General features: G+C 37.0%; 1 protein-coding gene across 1 annotated transcript in view; it reads left to right on the forward strand.

Annotated features, from left to right (window-relative positions):
• The window catches only part of ADAM7 (ADAM metallopeptidase domain 7), a 56,198-nt gene that overhangs the window by 13,770 nt on the left and 23,219 nt on the right, over positions 1–19,209 (forward strand). The window contains exons 6-9 of the mRNA XM_023759102.1: positions 1,994–2,186; positions 3,656–3,709; positions 6,599–6,670; positions 16,989–17,158. Of these exons, the coding sequence (XP_023614870.1) occupies positions 1,994–2,186; positions 3,656–3,709; positions 6,599–6,670; positions 16,989–17,158 (489 nt within the window). The remainder of the gene's footprint in view (positions 1–1,993; positions 2,187–3,655; positions 3,710–6,598; positions 6,671–16,988; positions 17,159–19,209) is intronic.

Raw genomic sequence — 19,209 nt, forward strand, 5'->3', positions numbered from 1 at the left:
GAAAGTTCCCCTTTCTTAAAAGGCAACATCAGAAAAAATAGATAAATAGAACTACATCAAACTAAAAAGATGTTGCACAACAAAGGAAACCATCAACAAAATGAAAAAGCAACCCATTCTGTGGGAGAACATACTCACTAGTACATCTGATAAGAGGTTAATATTCAAAATTTATAAAAAATGTACAAAACTTAACACCAACGAAGCAATCTAATTACAAAATGGACAAAGGATCTAAATAGACACTTCTCCAAAGAGTTTATACAGATGGCTATAGACATATGAAAAATGCTCAAGATCACTAATCATCAGAGAGATGCAAATTAAAGCCACAATGAGATATCACTTCACACCTGGCAGAATGGCTACGATCAATAAATCAACAAACAACAAGTGTTGGCAAGGCTGTGAAGAAAAGAAAATCCTTTTGCAGTGTTGGTGGGAATGCAGATTGGTGCAACTACTGTGAAAAGCAGTATAGAGTAACTTCAAAAATTAAAAATTCAATTAACTTATGACCCAGCAATTCTACTTCTGGGAACACATCCAAAGAAACCCAAAACACTTATTCAAGAGAATATATGCACCCCTATGTTCATTGCAGCATTATTTACAACTAGTGGCCCGGTGCATAGATTTATGCACATTGAAAGGAAATTAATTAGAAGAAATATTTTAATATCACTGACAGATCAAAACACTTGCATGTGATTGGCACCAGCTAGAGCTTTATATGTATCGCACACACGTGAGTCAATGTTTGTTTTTAAATTGCCAGTGTGTGTCATATGTACCTATCGGTCAGATGGTTGGGCGGACAGATGGTCGGTTACTTAACCTTTTATATATATATAGACTAGAGGCCCAGTGCACGAATTCGTGCACAGGTGGGGTCCGCTGGAGGGGAGGGCAGGACATGATTGGCTCTCTAGGCAGGCGATGGGACACCCTTGCCAGCCTGGGATCTGGATCCGTCCCGCTGACATTCATGCAGGTTGTCGGGAGCCACCTGGCAGCCACTTTTATATCCTTTCTTCCTTGTGGAGCATCTAGGGAAGGAAAGTGGTCAAGGTGCCCGAGGCCAACTTCCAGGAGGCCTGCAGCACTGTTGGGAACATACCAGTGGCACTTGTCCATTGGTGCCTGGCCCATTCTCTGGAGATTGGATATGTAGGGCTACTGAGGGAGTGAGTGGCAGCCACCAAGCTGGTGGGCCACTGGGACAGGTCGGTCAGCTGAGCAGCGCTTCTGCTGTGGGAACACTATGACCACCAGGGGTCAGCTCCTGCATTGAGCATCTGCCCCCGGTAGTCAGTGTGTGTCATAGCACCTGGTCGACCAGTCCGGTCATAGTGGTCGCTTACGCTTTTATATATATAGATAGCCAAGATCTGGAAGCAGTCCAAATATCCATCAGTAGATGAGTGGATAAAAGAGTTGTACGTTTACACAATGGAAGACTACTTGGCCATAAAAAAGGATGAAAATTTTACCCTTTGGCGACATAATGAATGGACCTAGAGAACATTATGCTAAGTGACATAAGCCTGTCAGAGAAAGACAAGTACCATATGATTTCCCTCATATGTGGAATTTAATAAACCAACTGACCTAACAAGCAAAATAGAGACAGAGTCATAGATAGAGAGCAGGCAGATAGCTCTGGGGCTGCTGGGGGAAGTGGAGGGATTGAGAAAAAAAGAGAAAGAACTCATGGACATAGACAGCAGTGTGGTGACTATCAGGGTGGTGGATGGATTTAGAAGAGGGTATATGGGGGATAAATGGTGATGTGAAAAGTAATAAAATAAATGGAAGCAAGGAAAAGTACATAAAAATTAAATTTGAAAGTAAAACCAAATTAGGGAGGAATTATAAAATATATAATAAAAAATTTAAAAGGCAACATCAATAAAAATGGAATAGGATAGTTTTGTATGGTAATGTAATAATAAAAATTCTTAACTATACATTGTATTCTTAATTTCCACAGGGGATTCTTCAGGGTATATAACCAAAGGTACCTCATTGAACCAGTGAAATATTCAGATGAGGGAGAACATTTAGTATTCAACTATAACCCAAAAATGCAGTATCCTACCAATTATTCTTGTACAGAGCTTAATTTTAAAAGGACAACTGCTCCAAACAATCATTCTAAATTGATGGAAGGCTCCAACATGGAAGTGAGTGCTTTATTTTTAAGTTATATTTTTCTCCATTCCTTTATGATCTCAAGAGAGAAAATCTGAGCTCAATGAAGGAAGTATGCATACTATATGAGTCTGACTCTTTGTTGTTTGAAATCTGAAATGTCAAACATTTGTATTTGTTATCTCTATGGAAATTGACTGTTCCATACAGTAAATCTCAGTGTGTCCCATTGGTTTCAAGGAAGGGGAATATCAACAATGTGTGTATAGGTTTTGAGCATTAGAGCTACAGGTGGCTGGAAAGAATGAAATTTACATTGTCTTGAAACCTATCCTAGGTATTGTCTGCCCTTGTCTTTGTTGACATTTTCGGGGAATTGATAAGCAAGATCCTCTCCCTTTAATTAGGTCAAACATTCTAACTGTTAAGGACAATTAAGAGTAATAATGAGTTCATTTTCTCTACAGCCAACTCATATCTCCTAAAATCCCCCTAGATGTTAGCCTTTAAGCTCCAAGAATGTTCATCTTCTTCACATATTCATAGTCCAATTGAATAAATCAATCAATAAAAGATTACTTAGTCCACATAAGAATGACTTAGTCAATCTTTGAACAATATGTCCCTGATTTATACTCAGAGAATATGCATGAACCTCAATGTATGCCATCAAAAACTGAAAACAGAGAATTTCTTAGTATTGGTGTTTTTTTGTTTGTTTGTTTGTTTTAAAATATATTTTATTGATTTTTTACAGAGAGGAAGAGAGAGGGATAGAGAGTTCTTAGAAACATCAATGAGAGAGAAACATTGATCAGCTGCCTCTTGCACACCTCCTACTGGGGATGTGCCAGCAAACAAGGTGCATGCCCTTGGCCGGAATCAAACTTGGGACCTTTCAGTCTGCAGGCTGATGCTCTATCCACTGAGCCAAACCAGTTAGGGCAGTATTGGTATTTTATAAAAGATCTATAATTAGCAACTTTTATATATGTTCTCTTGGATTTAGACTACTGAAATACAGATGATTTGGAGAGAGGAGTAGGAGTAAATGAAAAACAATCAGTTCTATCAGCCTGACTATAGGCTAATGATTATCTCTATGTTAGTTCTGAGCTTTATATATGGATGCTTTTTTAAAAAAGAGTTTTCTTAGTAAGCATTTACTTTGTAAATTAAAAAAAAACACCTAATGTTAAAAACTAGATATAATTTTTTTTTCATTTATAATACATTTTATATGAAAGACTTAACAAAGAAAGAAAAGGTAATTAAGTATGGAATGCTATTTCAGTTTTATTACAATCTGTTATACAGGGCCACATGTTTTAATAATACAATGGATTTTATTTAGATAACTTTCTAGAATTATTAAATATACTTCTATAACTCACCTCTTGTATCAATAAAAATGAGCATTCCTTATCTTACAAATGTTATCTTAAAATGTTAAAATAAGAAATATTAACTATACTTCATTCAATTTTTTATAAACTTCCAGGTCACCCATATAGAAAACTATGTTGAACTGTTTGTTGTTGCTGATGGTAACGTGGTAAGTTTTCAGATGAACATTGGCCCTTCGCTCATCCTTATAAAACTAGATTTGTGATTCTAACAAAGAAAAAAGGTTTATTCGGAATTTCATTCTGGGCTCAATCTCTTTTTAGCTTCCCCAAACAGATTTATATAAGAGATGATTGTATCCTTTAGCAGTACAGCAGACTGAGCCAAAAAAGAACTGCCCTCCCCATTACAAACATGAAAATGCTGAACAACATGTAAAAAATAAAACTGTATCTAAACACAACTAAAACCACACAAACAAAAATAACAGCAACAACCACAAAAACAAGGACTCTCCAAGTGCTAAAAATGAGGAAGAAAGCCTCAGAGTAGTAAATAAAACTCAAAGGCTTTGTGACCCACAATATGTAGACTAGTGCATGATGCCCAGAGCCATAAAGGGCTGGCCCAGACCTGTAGAGGGAAATAGAAAGGTTCTGCGCATTAAACATGCAAAGAGAAAGAAAATGTTCTGTCTGCCTGTGGCAAAGGGCAGGGGAAATATAAGACATGGGAAAAGCAAAAAAAAAAAAATTTTTAATGAATTAGTAAGTTCTAGGCGAGGGACAGCGAACCTTTGACACGCGTGTCAGAGGTGACACATGAACTCATTTTTTTGGTTGATTTTTCTTTGTTAAATGGCATTTAAATATATCAAATAAATATCAAAAACATAAATCTTTGTTTTACTATGGTTGCAAATATCAAAAAATTTCTATATGTGACACGGCACCAGAGTTAAGTTAGGGTTTTTCAAAATGCTGACACTCCGAGCTCAAAAGGTTCACCATCACTGTTCTAGGCACTAATGGATAGATAGGCTTATTGGCAGGTTGGTAAGAACAAGTTAACTAAATTTTTAAAAGAAAGTTAAGATAAACTTTGATCTTAATAATAATTTATTAATAAAGATTAAGAGTTAGGGTATTTTGGTAAGATAGAAGAGGAAAAACAAAGGCAGCTTTGGAAAACATGTTGAGGGTTGATACATCTTGAAAGCAATGTGATGAGTTTTAAGCAGCTAGGTAGAGTGAGGGTACAGATGTGTACACCCAGAGTTAGCAAGTTGAAAGAGAGAGCACAGCACAAATGTCTGATCCTAGGGAACACTAAACATTTAATAAAGGCTTGGAAATAAAAGTGCAAAGACCCCATGTCCATCCCTCTTTCTTACCCCATGGGTAGAAATCAATGATTGATAAGTACTCTATTCCTGTAGTCCCTAAGACAACCTCAAAATCTCTATTAACTATGTATACTAGGCCAGCCCTACCCATTCATCAATGGGAATTCTGGAGTGAAAACATTTGTTATTTAGAATTTAAGGGGATGGTTGAAAAGAAAAACCTCTGCACAGTAAAATCCTAGAAATGTATAGAATAATGAAAACCAGGATGATAGGAAATGTCTTGAAAGAGAAAATAGTCAATATTAAATGTGAACAAGATGACCAGGAAGATGAGAAAAAAGTGTTCAATGGGTTGATCATTGAGAGGACATTTATCAAGAATAGTTTCAATGAAATAGTGATAGTCAAGCTAGTGAGTGGTGAGTTAAGGAGTAGGTGGTAGATGATAATTGAAGAGATTCTAATGTTATATCATTGAGATATGTAGATATTTATGATAACAGGACAGCAATGAAATGGTAACTAGAGGATATTTTCAGGATTCAGAAAAGGATATTTATTTTTATTAGGTAAAGAAACTTGACCATTTGCATTTGTCCCCACAGGATACCTTATATTATTATCTATACTAATAAAAGGATAATATGCTATTAGCCGGGAGGCCTTCCCAGATGCCCTCCCAGACAAAAGCCATGGTGGTGGGGCCGAGGCAGAGCCATTTAGGGGTGAGCAGCCCGGCGGGGGGGGGGGGGGCAGTTGGTGGCAATCAGGCAAGCAGGCAGAGTGGTTAGGGGAGATCAGGCAGGCAGGCTGGTGAGCAGTTAGGAGCCAGATTGAGAGAGGGATTTCTGACTGCTGGTTTAGGCCCAATCCCTATTCAGGCCTAAGCCGGCAGTTAGACATCCCCCGAGGGTCCCAGATTGGAGAAGGTGCAGGCCACTAGTTAAATATATTTTGTCAGGTCTACATTGATAATACTGAGAATAAGGTCCTAATGGCACAAATAGATAATCCATTTGAAAGAAGCGAACAAAAGTCAGAATAGGCGGTGATGGAAAGAGACATAACTTGGGGTGGTGAACATAATACAGTATACAGATGATGTGGAATTGTCCCCCTGAAATCTATATAATTTTGTTAATCAGTGTTACCCAAATGAATTTAATAAAAAGAAAAATAATAATAAACTGCTTTAGGAGAAAAAACTAAAGAATAGGCCAGAGTAGGGAAGTTGGCATTTCCTTCCTAGTCTTTTCCTGGAAAGAAGGGCAAGCAACAGTTCTGTGTCCCTTTCCTCACATCTCTGGCTCCAGGGTGACCTTTGATTATATGTCCCTTAGTTTGTGGCCACCATGGACTCAGAAAGGCTGATAAAGTTGCTGTTTTCTTGCAATATAATGGTTGCTGTGGAGCTTTAAAAGTTTTGTTTCATCAGCATGATAAATATGAAATCTAAAGAACACTTACTAGTTGATTTGATAAATCATGTAGTGTAATATAATACAATGTGAAGGGGACAAAGTTATAAAAACATTTAAAGTAATTGCTAAGTTGAAGCATGTCTTTTGAAGGTGCTGTAGCTGTGTCATATACAAAATATATTTTTGTTTAAGTTGCCAAGATTTTTAGCTGACTGGAAGGAATACAAATAATATTTTGTTCTTTGAAAGACCTGATAATGTGTGAAATATTTTCTTGAATTTGTATTCAATTCCTATTATTAACAGATATTTATGTTTATATTTGCAGTATCGCAGGAATAATTATCCTCACAATAAACTGAGGAACCGAATTTGGGGAATGGTCAATTTTGTCAACATGGTAAGATTTTATAGTTTAAATCAAGCTTAAAATACAAATGGAAAGAAACTTTTAGGATAGATACTGCTGCGTTTCTGTGGTGGTTCTGAGACAGCCCAAAAGACAAAAATTCACCCAGTAGACTAATCAGTAAGAATTAATTAAATTCACAGCAACAAATGAACCAGAGGTCTGAGTTTTTTGTTTTCTAAGTAAATGGCATTTAATAAACATTTAAATACATTTCAAATATTGGTCACTAATCACAAAAATATATAAGGTAATATACAAAGATTTTAATATCCATCATGCATAAATCAAATCCACTATTGTAAATTACCGCTCCATGACCGTGCACAGCAAAGAAGTTTGCAAGCTGTAATTTATTTTCTATATTTTGACAGAGAAATTAGGGAAAATATTTCAGCAAAATCTATAATTAACTATAACCTCTTTTACAAAGCAATACTGTAAATTATACATATTTTTCTTATTCTGACTCCTTCTAAGTCATTGAGTTCCATTACTAGGATAAAGAAGGCCCAAAGGAAGATGCTGAAATGAGTAGCCTCATCTAGGTCAGAGGTGATTCATTCATCAGTTCAAGGACATTTGATCAATTTGTAGTTTTTGCTATAATGAATAAGATTTCTTTCAACATTTGCATATAGATGTATGTGCAAACATAAATTTTTATTTTCTTTTTGTAAATGACTAAGAAATAAGAATGCTGGGTCAAACAATAAGTATATGTTCTTTAGCTGGTTCTCACAAATTTTGATGTTTTAATTTCCATTCAATTCAAAATATTTCTAATATCCCGTATGATTTCCTCTTTGATTCAATGGTTTTATATCTGTGTCACTTAGTTTCCAAATACTTAGAAATTTTTTATGCAACTTTATGTTAAAATTCTGCCTACCACATCCATACTTTCCACTAGAACTATAACATATTAATAATTATTATTTTACACTTCCTGTCAGATAACTTCAACATTTGGATTATCTCTGAACCTAGTTTTGTTGACTCATCTCTCAAACAGTGGGTTGTTTTTCCTTGCTTTTTTGTGTGTTCTTTAATATTTTATTGGATACTGGACACTATGTATAGGATAGTAGGGACAGAGGAAATAATACTTATCCCTTCTTCTTTGACCAGGCCATTAACAAATGGGATTGAATCAATCTTGTCAGCAATTACACTGGTTTGGGGTGTTGCTATTGCTATTGTTACTTATAGTGCACCATGAGCTTCAGAACTCTGTAGTGTTATCTTGTGCTTAGACTGAGTCCTGGATTGTTCATTTCTGCTTCAATCTCAACTTCCACCTCAGGCCTTTGTCAAGGGCCAGTGCTCAAAGGAGGTTTTCTTTCACACAGATCTCTTCCTCTGTAGTAATCTGTTCTTGTGTTTTACTCGGTAATTGCTGGCCTAGTTATGGGACAAAAGTGTTTTCTGTTATCCTGATCGATCCTTGGTCTTAGGAAAGTCCTGCCCATGGTCATTGGCTAGATATTCCTCAAAGTTCATGTCCTTCCTCCTTGGGTAGGAGCCCTTGAATGGTCTGGCCTCAAGATATCTTCCTCCCTTTTCTCTAGGGGTGGGTGTTATTCTTTTCCCTTCTTTCAGCCATAATAGGTCTTCCCTTGAGTTCTGAGGGTGTAAAAGCAAAAGGTCCCTGAAGTTCACACAGCAGCTTAAGGCTTTTGTTTCTCAGGAGAGGGGCTTGGTAGGTCTAAAATGTTCCCAAGGCAGCAGTGGCTCCCAACTTCAGGCCTGTGCCACCAAGGGAGGCTATCTCCAGTCTCCCACCCCGCCCTCCATCGTGTTTCTGGGGAAGAGTCTGTGCATGGGCGTATTTCCTTGTGTCTGTGTCTCCCTGAGGGTCCTATACACTCACTCTATCCCACACTTGCCTTTTAGCAATTCCTTAAAAATATTTGGTGGATTCTTATCTCTCTGTTTGGCACAAAGCATCTCTTCTCTCTTTCTGCCACTGGGAGATGCTCTTGTACAATTTATTTTAGATTTCAGGCTGTTTGCCTAGTTACTTCAGCTCTCATGGTTTCAATAAAAAATAAAATTTTGTAGATTCTTTTTTTCTGTTCGTCAGGATAGAAGCAGCATTCTTTATAACTATTTACATCTTAGACAGAAGCAGAATTCCTCCTAAATTTAAATTTATGTCTATGAAGATTAAAAATTCTCCCTGTGACATTTTCTAAAATATAGGAGCAATGTGGAGTTGAATGAATATATCTCATAGTCATTTCTGTTTTCTCTTATTTCTTTTATCTTGTAAATGTCTTTATCCTTACCCCATCTCCAAAGTAAAGATAAATACAAAATTGTTGCACATTGCTGAACTTTTCATTAAATATTTTCAGTTTAGAATGGGAGGTCATACCACAATCAGTTTAATGTAGCATGGTCTACAAGTCCTTGACCCTTTCCATCATATCACTCTCACTGGCCTTTTATGCCCCATATTGCCCATAGGGGAGGGGTCAGACAGTCTGAGGGGATTTTCGGGAGCAGTATCTGTTCTGGGCCAGATCTAGCTGGATCTAGCTAGAGAGTCTGGCAGTAGCCTCCTCATTAAACACTCTGTCCTCAACCATAAAACATATCTTTATTTTATAGGATATTTTCTCACTAGAAGAGAACATATTTGAAGGATGGCAAATATTGTTTCCATTTTCACTTGCAACCAGTTTTATAAACCTAAAGCCCATCCGTGAATGGAGAGAATCCAAAGAACCCAGGTTTAAAAAAGTCTTGTTCTGTGGGACCTAACTCATAAGGTTTATTCCACAATAAAATTGGGACCAAAAGGAATGGGGAGTACAGTGGGGCCTTGACTTACGAGTTTAATTCATTCCGTGACAGGACTCGTAACTCAAATTACTCGTATGTCAAATCAATTTTCACCATTACAATGAATTGAATGCTGGGCTGATGTTGTGGTGTTCACTGTGACGTTCGCTGCGCCAACTAGCGGTGGGGTATCTGAAGCTGGCTCGTAACCCAAATTTTAGCTCACAATTCAAAGCAAAATATGGGCCAAGAGACGGCTCATATCTCGAAAAACTCATTAGTCAGGACACTCGTAAGTCAAGGCCCCACTGTACAGGCTGCAATATAGATTTGAAATGATGATTTAACTAAAGGTCTAACTTCTTGAAGTTGAAAAGAAACCTCCTTCTCATGGTTATGAAATGAACTTGTTAGGTTATGCTGATACATGGAATTCAATATATTCATATTATTTAGGTTAAGAAAGTGGAAAATTAAGACATAATTTGTATAGCAATGATGTATTAAACTTTTTTGTTTTTATTATTTTATCTTTTGATTTTATTTTTTCCATTACCATTTATCCCCTCTAGGCCCTCTTCCACTTCCCCTTCCCCCTCCCCCTCATGATGCAATCACCAGACTGTTGTCCATATCCTTGAATTCTCTCTTGTTTTTTTCTTTTTTGCTCAATCCCTTCACCCCGCTACCACCACTAGAGATGTCTGCTTGCTCTCTAACTCTGAATCTGTCTCTATTTTGCTTGGTAGTTCAATTTGTTCATTTTGCTTGGTAGTTCAATTTGTTCATTAAACTTCACATATTGTATAAACATTTTGAATAACCAATTACATTCTCTGTTCATATTATATGAGTAAGCTCTACATTGTTGTAAACTCACTGTTCCTAATTTATCATTTATTCTTTCTTTCAACCCAGCTAGTATGGAAAATAATTTTGATATAACATAGTTATTTGTCTCAAAATTCTCATAATACAGGGATTGGCCAAGGTAGGTTTATAGTTGTAAGTATGTGAGTTTATTATTGTATTATTATTTATTAATCATTGTATTATTTTCCATACAAACAACTGTAGACCTACTTTTGCAACCCCTGTATTTGCTTAAGCTCTTCTTTTGTCCTGGCATCAAATATCTATCAACTAGGAATTTACAAAAGCAGATGGGAATAGCGGCAAGAAGACTTATGGACTGTAGCTGTTTCTTCCTGTTTTGAGCAATCCACAATAAGATTTCTTAGACAACAAAGTAGTTCAAAAAATCAAACATGGAGAACAAAGATAGCAGCTAACTATTGGTTTTTGAAAACCAATGTCAACTTTCTAATCTGCCACAGAGCTAACTCTGAAAGGAAATAAATGAATAAAGAACATTCATTCCATCATGTGCCTACTATCAGTGAATTCATATTTCAGGTCAATTGTAATCTCAGACTTTTGCTAAATTATTTAGTCTAAAACATTTTGAGCTCAGTGGTTATTCAGAAGTTTTTAATTTAGCTTCTTTGTTGGCCATGGCAATCCACCCAGTATTCTGAGTGATCACCCCACCTTAGGTTTCAATATAACTGTTTTGTTTGAGGCCTGTACTTTTTGCTTATGACCTCCTGCATTAAAATTACTTTTTTTTATCTTGTTAATCATTACCTGAGGATACTTTTTCCATTGATTTCTTTTAATAGAAAGAGTGGATGGAAGAGAGAGAGAGAGAGAGAGAGAGAGAGAGAGAGAGAGAGAGAGAAGGAAACATCAATGTGAGAGAGACAGACACATTAATTAGTTGCCTTATGAATGCTCCACGACCAGGGCCAGAGATCACACCTGCAATCCAAGTACATGCCCATGACAGTGTTTCGAACCCACCACCCTTTGGTTCATAGGCCAATAATCTAACCATTGAACACACTGGCCAGAGCAAAATTTGAAAGTGTTACATATGTCCCCTTTACTCCCCATTGTCCCCTCCCAGCCTGCCTCCACAACCCCCCCCTATATTATCTGTGCTCATTGGTTATGCTTATATGCATACAAGTTCTTTGGTTGACCTCATCCCCCCACAACTGCCCCCACCCCCACCACCCCCCTCCCATGCCTTCCCACTGAGGTTTGACGATGCTTCTATATCTCTGGATCTAATTTTGTTCATCAGTTTATGTTGTTCATTTTATTCCACAAATGATTGAGATCATGTGATACTTATCCTACTCTGACTGGCTTATTTTGCTTAGCATAATGGTCTCCAGGTCCACCATGCTGTTGCAAATGGTAAGAGTTCTTTCTTTTTTACAGTAGCATAGTATTCCATTGTGTAGATGTACCACAGTTTTTAATCCACCCATCTGCTTATGGGCACTTAGGCTGTTTCCAAATCTTAGCTATTGTAAATTGCCCTGCTATAAACATAGAGGTGCATATGTCCTTTCTGATTGGTGTTTCTGTTTTCTTGGAATATATTTCTAGAAGTGGGATTACTGGGTCAAATGGGAGTTCCATTTTTAATTTTTTGAAGGAACTCCATACTGTTTTCCACAGTGGCTGCACCAGTCTGCAATCCCACCAGCAGTGTACTAGAGTTCCCTTTTCTCCACATCATTGCCAGCACTTGTCATTTGTTGATAATAGCTATTCTGACTGGTGTGAGGTGGTACCTCATTGTTGTTTTGATTTGCATCTCTTGGGTGATTAGTGTCTTTGAGCATTTTTTCATATGTCTCTTGGCCTTCTGTAGTTCTGCTTTTGAGAAGTGTCTATTTAGGTCCTTTGCCCATTTTTTGATTGGACAGTTTATCTTTCTTTTGTTAAGTTGTATGAGTTTCCTGTAAATTTTGGAGATTAAACCCTTATTAGATGTCACATTGGCAAATATGTTCTCCCATGCAGTGGGCTTTCTTGTTGTTTTGTTGAGGGTTTCTTTTGCTGTGCAGAAGCTTTTTATTTTGATGTAGTCCCATTTTTTATTTGCTCCTTAGTTCCCATTATCCTAGGAGATGTGTCGGTAAACATATTGCTACGAGCTATATCTGACATTTTGCTGCCTATGAATTCTTCTAAGATTTTTACAGTTTCCCATCTTATGTTTAAGTCTGTTATACATTTTGAATTTATTTTCATGTATGGTGTTAGTTGGTGGTCAAGTTTCATTTTTTTTGCATATATCTGTCCAATTTTCCCAACACCATTTATTGTCTTGACTTTATTGTAACCTTAGCCTCCTTTGTCAAATATTAATTGAGCATAATGGCTTGGGTCAATTTCTAGGTTCTCTGTTCTGTTCCATAGGTCTATTTGTCTGTTCTTGCACCAGTACCAGGCTGTTTTGAGAACAGTGGCTTTGTAGTACAACTTGAAACCTGGTATTGTGATTCCTGAAACTTTGTTGTGCTTTCTCAGGATTGCTGCAGATATTCTGGGACTTTTTTAATTGCATATAAATTTTTGGATAGTTTTTTATAAGTCTGTGAAATATGCCATTGGTATTTTAATGGAGATTGCATTGGATCTATAGATTGCTTTCGGTAGCATGGACATTTTAATGATGTTGATTCTACCAATCTATGAACATGGTATATTCATCCATTTGTTTATATATTTCTCTATCTCTTTTTTTCAATGACTTGTAGTTTTCTAAGTACCGGTCTTTTACCTTTTTAGTTAAGTTTATTTCTAGGTATCTTAATTTTTTTGTTGCAGTGGTAAATGCGATTTTTTTTTAGTTTCTCTCTCTATGAGTTCTCATTATTGGTGTATATAAAGGACAGATTTCTGGGTGTTAATGTTGTATTGTTCTATGTTGGCAAATTTCTTTATTAAATCAAGTAGTTTTTTGATGGAGTCTTTAGGGTTTTTTACATACAATAGCACGTCATCCGCAAATAAGGACAGTTTTAATTCTTCTTTAATAATTTGGATGCCTTTTATTCCTTTTTCTTGTCTGATCGCTATGGCTAGCACTTCCAGTACTATGTTGAACAGGAGTGGTGAAAGTGGGCATCCCTGTCTTGTACCTATTCTTAGGAAATGGTTTTAGTTTTTGCCCATTGAGTATGATGTTGGCTTTAGGTTTGTCATATAGGGCTTTTATTATGTTGAGGTATGAGCCCTCTATTCCCACTTTGCTGAGAGTTTTTATAAAGAAAGGGTGTTGGATTTTGTCAAATGCTTTTTCTGCATCAATTGATATGATCATGTGGTTTTTGTCTTTCAATTTTTTTATGTGATGTATCAGATTTATTTAATTACAGATATTGTACCAGCCTTGCATCCCCAGAATACTAGTAAATCCCACCTGGTCATGGTGTATGTTCTTTTGAATGTATTGTTGGGTGAGATTTGCTAATATTTTGTTGAAGATTTTAGCATCTATGTTCATCAGGGGTATTGGCCTATAATTCTCTTTCTTTGTAGCATCTTTATCTTGTTTTGGGATTAGGGTAATGCTGGGTTCATAGAAAGAGCTTGGAAGTGTTCCTTCCTCTTGAATTTTTTGGAATAATCTGAGGAGGGTAGGTTTTAGTTCTTCTTTGAATGTTTGATAAAACTCTCCTGTGAATCTGTCCAGACCAGGCCTTTTGTTTTCTGGGATTTTTTTGATTACTGCTTCAATTTCCTCAGTAGTTATTGACCTATTCAGATTTTCTGATTCTCCTTGATTGAATTTTGGAAGATTGTATTTTTCTAGGAATGTGTCCATTTTGTCTAGGTTGTTCAGTTTGTTGGAATAGATCTGTTCATAGTTTTTGTTTTTTGTTTTTTTGTTTGTTTGTTTTACAATCCTTTGTATTTCTGTGGGGTCAGTTGTTACTTCACTTCTCTTATTTCTGATTTTGTTTATTTGAGTCCTCTCTCTTTGCTTCTTGGTGAGCCTGGCTAGAGGTTTATCAATCTTATTTATCCTTTCAAAGATTCAGCTCTTGGTTCTATTGATTTTTTTTGTCCCTATGTCATTTATTTCCACTCTGATCTTTATTATTTCCTTTCCTCTACTTACTCTGGGCTTTTATTGTTGCTCTCTTTCTAATTCTTTAAGTTGTCGGGTTAGATTATTTATTACTATTTTTTCTTGTTTTTTGAAGTGGGCCTGTAGTGCTATGAACTTCCCTCTCACGACTGTTTTCATTGTGTCCCATAAATTTTGGATTGTTGTGTTTTTTATTGTTATTTGATTCCAGGTTGTTTTTATTTTTTATTTGATCTCTTTGGTAAACCAATTATTGTTTAATAGCATGGTATTTATCTTCCAAGTGTTTGATTGTTTTTATTGTAGTTGATTTCTAATTTTATTCTATTGTGGTCTGAGAAGATGCTTGGTATGATTTCAAACTTCTTAATTTTGAAGAGACTTTGCCTGTGTCCTAATATGTGGCCTATCTTTTAAAATGTCCTGTGTGCACTTGAGAAGAATGTATGTTCTGTAGTTTTGAGGATAAATGTTCTGAAGATGTCAATTAATTCCATCTGCTGTTTCTTTGTTGATTCTTTTGTCTAGAAGATTTATCCAGTGATGTCAATAGGGTATTAATGTCCCTACAAAGATTATGTTGCTGTCAACCTCTTCCTTGATATCTTCCAGAACTATTTATTTATTTATTTATTCATTTATTTATTTATTTATTATGTATTTGGGTGCTTCTGTATTGGTGCATATATGTTTATCAGAGTTATATCTTCTTGTATCAATCCCTTTAGTATTATGAAAGTTGCCTCTCTTATCTCTTGTAATAGCCTTCACTTTGAGGTCTATTTTGTCAGATATAAGTATTGCTACCCAACCTTTTTTTCATTTCTATTTGCCTGAAAAATTCTTCTCCATCCCTTCACTTTCAGTCTGTGTGAGTTCCTTGTTCTGAGGTGGTTCTCTTATATATAGCATATATATGGGTCATGTTTTCTTTTCCATCCAGCAATTTTATGTTCTTTGATTAGAGCATTTAATCCATTTCCATTTAAGATTATTATTGATAATTGCTTGTTTGTTGCCATTTGTATTCTTTATGACTGTGTTCCTTCTTCCCTTTCTATTTCTTCTCTTACAACAACCCCTTTAACATTTTTTGCATTGCTGGCTTGGTAGTGACAAACTTCCTTAACCTTTTTTTGCCTGCAAAGCTTCTGATTTCACCATCAATTTTGAATGATAGCCTTGCTGGATAGAGTATTCTTGGATTCAGTTCCTTGCTTTGCATCACTTAGTATACTTCATTCCATTCCCTTCTACCTTGATGTATTTTTGTTGAAAAATCATTTGATAGTCTAATGGGAGATCCCTTGTAGGTAACTTTCTGTCCTCTCTTGAATATTCTTTCTTTGTTGTTAACATTTGCCATTGTAATTATTACATGTCTTGGTATGGGTCTTTTTTTTCATCTTGTTTGGGACTCTCTGTACTTGTGTGACTTTTTCTTCCCCAAGTCAGGGAAGTTTTCTGTCATTATTTCTTCAAATGGGTTTTCTAATCCTTGCTCCTCTTCTTATCCTTCTGGCACCCCTATTATGCATATGTTTCTTCATTTTATGTTGTCCAAAAGCTCCCTTAAACTCTCCTTCTGCTTTTTAAATTTTTTTCCAATTGCTGTGTAGTTTGGGTGTTATTTTCTACCCTGTCTTCTAACTCACTGACTCAGTCCTCCACTTCTTCTAGTCACCGTTAAAACCTTCCATTGTGTTTTTTATTGCCACTATATCATTCTTCATGTCCTCTTGATTCTTACATATGTTGGTGAATTTCTTATCCAGACAGTTGAGCATTTTTATAACAATTACTCTGAATTCTTTCTCTGTCATATTGCTTGCCTCCATTTTATTTAGCTCCTTTTCTGGTGATTTCTCCTTTTCTTTCCTTTGGGGATTGTTTCTTTATCTCCCCATTTTTGTTGTTTCTTCCTGTCCCTGGGCACCCTACCTGAGGTCTTGAGAAGTTGAAGCTCATAGCAGTTCAGTGGCCCAGGACTCTTTAGCTTGGAGGCTGGGTCTGCTTTGAGTCTCACGCCTTTATTGCTATGAGTTGTAACCCCTTCTCCCATAGATCTGATCCTTCCTTTGTCTGATTCAGATGTTCAGGGTCAGTGGGGTTGCGTGTAACCCCTTCTCCCATAGATCTGATCCTTCCTTTGTCTGATTCAGATGTTCAGGGTCAGTGGGGTTGCGTGCACAGTTCTTCTAGTGTGCAACTCCCTATGAGGCCTGGTACTTGCAGTAGGTGGCACCCTAGGAACCTCTGGCTGGATACTTGCAGTGTGGTCCTGTGACCCTTGCCTGGGCTCACCAGGTTGGACCAGCAAAACAGTCCCTGGCCCCAGGGTTGGAGCAGTCACAGGGCAGGTCTGTGTTGCTATGGCAGCCCTGTCAGCATGGGATCCTGGGAGGCTGTTTCTGGGCACACGGATGAGAACTTCAAGGTGTAGGAGTTCTCTCTGGCATGCACTCACTGCAAAAGTTTCTCTTTTAAATGTAAAAGAATATGCTAATGGAAAGGATCTTTATGCAACTTGACTTTGTGAAAAACTCTTTTTATTTTAAACAGATTTATAAAACTTTTGACATTCATGTTACATTGGTTGGCCTTGAGATGTGGACAAGTGGAGATAAAATAAAAATCGATTCCAATATGGAAACAACTTTATCGCGTTTTTCAGTTTGGCAACAAGAAGTGCTTAAAAAAAAGAAGAATTATGATCATGTTTTGTTACTCAGGTATGTAAATGCTCTATTTCCCTGCATACCTTAGGAGGTTTATAAAAAAAAAGAAAAGAAAACAAGTAAAAACAAAATATTTTTAAGGCAATTGACATTTTTGGATAGTACACAGGGACAAAATGTTATCTAGCTATATAGAAAATTTTCATATGAACTTTTTAAGAACTTCCTTCCTAATAGTGAGGAACACTAGAAAGGAAAAATTTAATACATTCATATTCCTCAGAAGGGTTGAAAAATGTTGTTAGGTAAGTAAAGCAATTTCAGAATCCATTTACTTTACCTATCCACTTTCAACTCTCACTCCTTCAGCCTTCCACACCATACTATTCTAACACTCCCCCAAAATCAACTTTTTCTGGGAAAACACCTTATTCTCTGAACATTTCCCCTCATCAATGTGTGCTCATCCAGTGACTAGTGTTTCAAAAGCATCTTCTCTACCATTCATCTGGAATACTAAGGTCATTAATTCTTAAAAATAGGGGCCATTTTAAAATCAACCCTGGCGATCAATGGGGTGACAGATGTCGCAACCAGATCGCCCTCACATCCCCATTTTAAAATCATTTCTGTTATTCAAAATACCTAAGCACACTACTCAGCCTGTAAAGAAATGGTAAATAATTGTGAAGCTGAACTGACTTCTACCTTGTGTTTCACATACCCTGTTATTGTAAAGAATGTTAATTTATGGAAGAACAAGTTTGGAGCATTGGAGTCTTTTAGCATCTCTTCTGATTCCCTTAAAGCTGCTCTAAGATATGGGTACCCACTTTACCTACTTCATCTACCTAGAATAGCAGTGTCTCTCCTAAAGTCTGCAAACACAGCCTGCCAATGTGTTTTTGACCATGTTAACTTTCAGTCTGACCTCAGAACTGTGAAGCTTCCAAAGCCTCTAGTCAGAGGTCAGCTCCAGCCCTTGTCAGAATAATGAGAGTGAGCCAGACTTCCAGTGCAATATCATTTCTGATTTCCACACTAGGATGGCCCACAGCACATATTTCCAGGGGAAACGTGTACCTGGCTTGGGCTTGCATATTCATGAACTAGTATAATTCAAAATTGTGAGTAGTGAAGTAAAATATCATCACAACTTCTGTAGTGGCAGGATTAGCCCCTTTGCCCAATCCTTAGACATGTGTTAAAAAATAATTAATCAATTAATTTAAAAATATTTAAATGGGTATAAGTGGAAAATCTTTTACTTCCATGAGTGTCTCTGAGAGGTTACTTCTCTCCCTAACAGTATGTCTACAAATAGAGAAATGATGTGATGGCGAGTGCTACTAAATGTCTAACTGGGCACCATGTTTTGGATTTATCAGGTGCTCAGTTTCTTATATATCTTCCCTTCTCTATTCACATAGATTTAGAAGAGATGAGGCACTATATATGGCATTGTCATGGTGTGACTCTTGGTTTTAAGTGTTTATGAGCAAAATCAGATCTGGATCCTGCTTTCTCAGGTGCTTCATCTCCACAGGTGGTGTTCTCCCAAGAAATTCAGAGTCTAGGAAGACCAGAATTCCATATTCCTCCAAGATGTATAGTCAATACTGAGACTTTAAAATGTAGGCATAGGGACATTTCAATCATAAAGAAAGAAATAGAGGACATCTATACACACACACACACACACACACACACACACACACACACATATACATATCCTATATAATAAAAGCCTAATATGCTAAGTGTCTGATCATCTGGTTGTCCGTTCAACCAATCAAAGCATTATATGCTAACGAATGCCACTCACTATGATATGCACTGACCACCAGGGGGCAGACAGTCAACTGGTCGATCAGTCGCTATGACATGCACTGACCACCAGGGGGCAGACAGTCAACTGGTCGATCAGTCGCTATGACATGCACTGACCACCAGGGGGCAGATGCTCCGACTGGTAGGTTAGCTTGCTGGTGGGGTCCAGCTGATCAGGACTGAGCGAGATGGGCCAGACATGCCCTGGAGCCCTCCCGCGGTCCCTCTCTTGCTGGCCAACCTCCCACGTCCCTCCCCAGCCCCGATCATGCACC

The sequence above is a fragment of the Myotis lucifugus genome, unplaced genomic scaffold, assembly GCF_000147115.1.
Source record: "Myotis lucifugus unplaced genomic scaffold, Myoluc2.0 scaffold_148, whole genome shotgun sequence".
Classification (NCBI taxonomy): Eukaryota; Metazoa; Chordata; class Mammalia; order Chiroptera; family Vespertilionidae; genus Myotis; species Myotis lucifugus.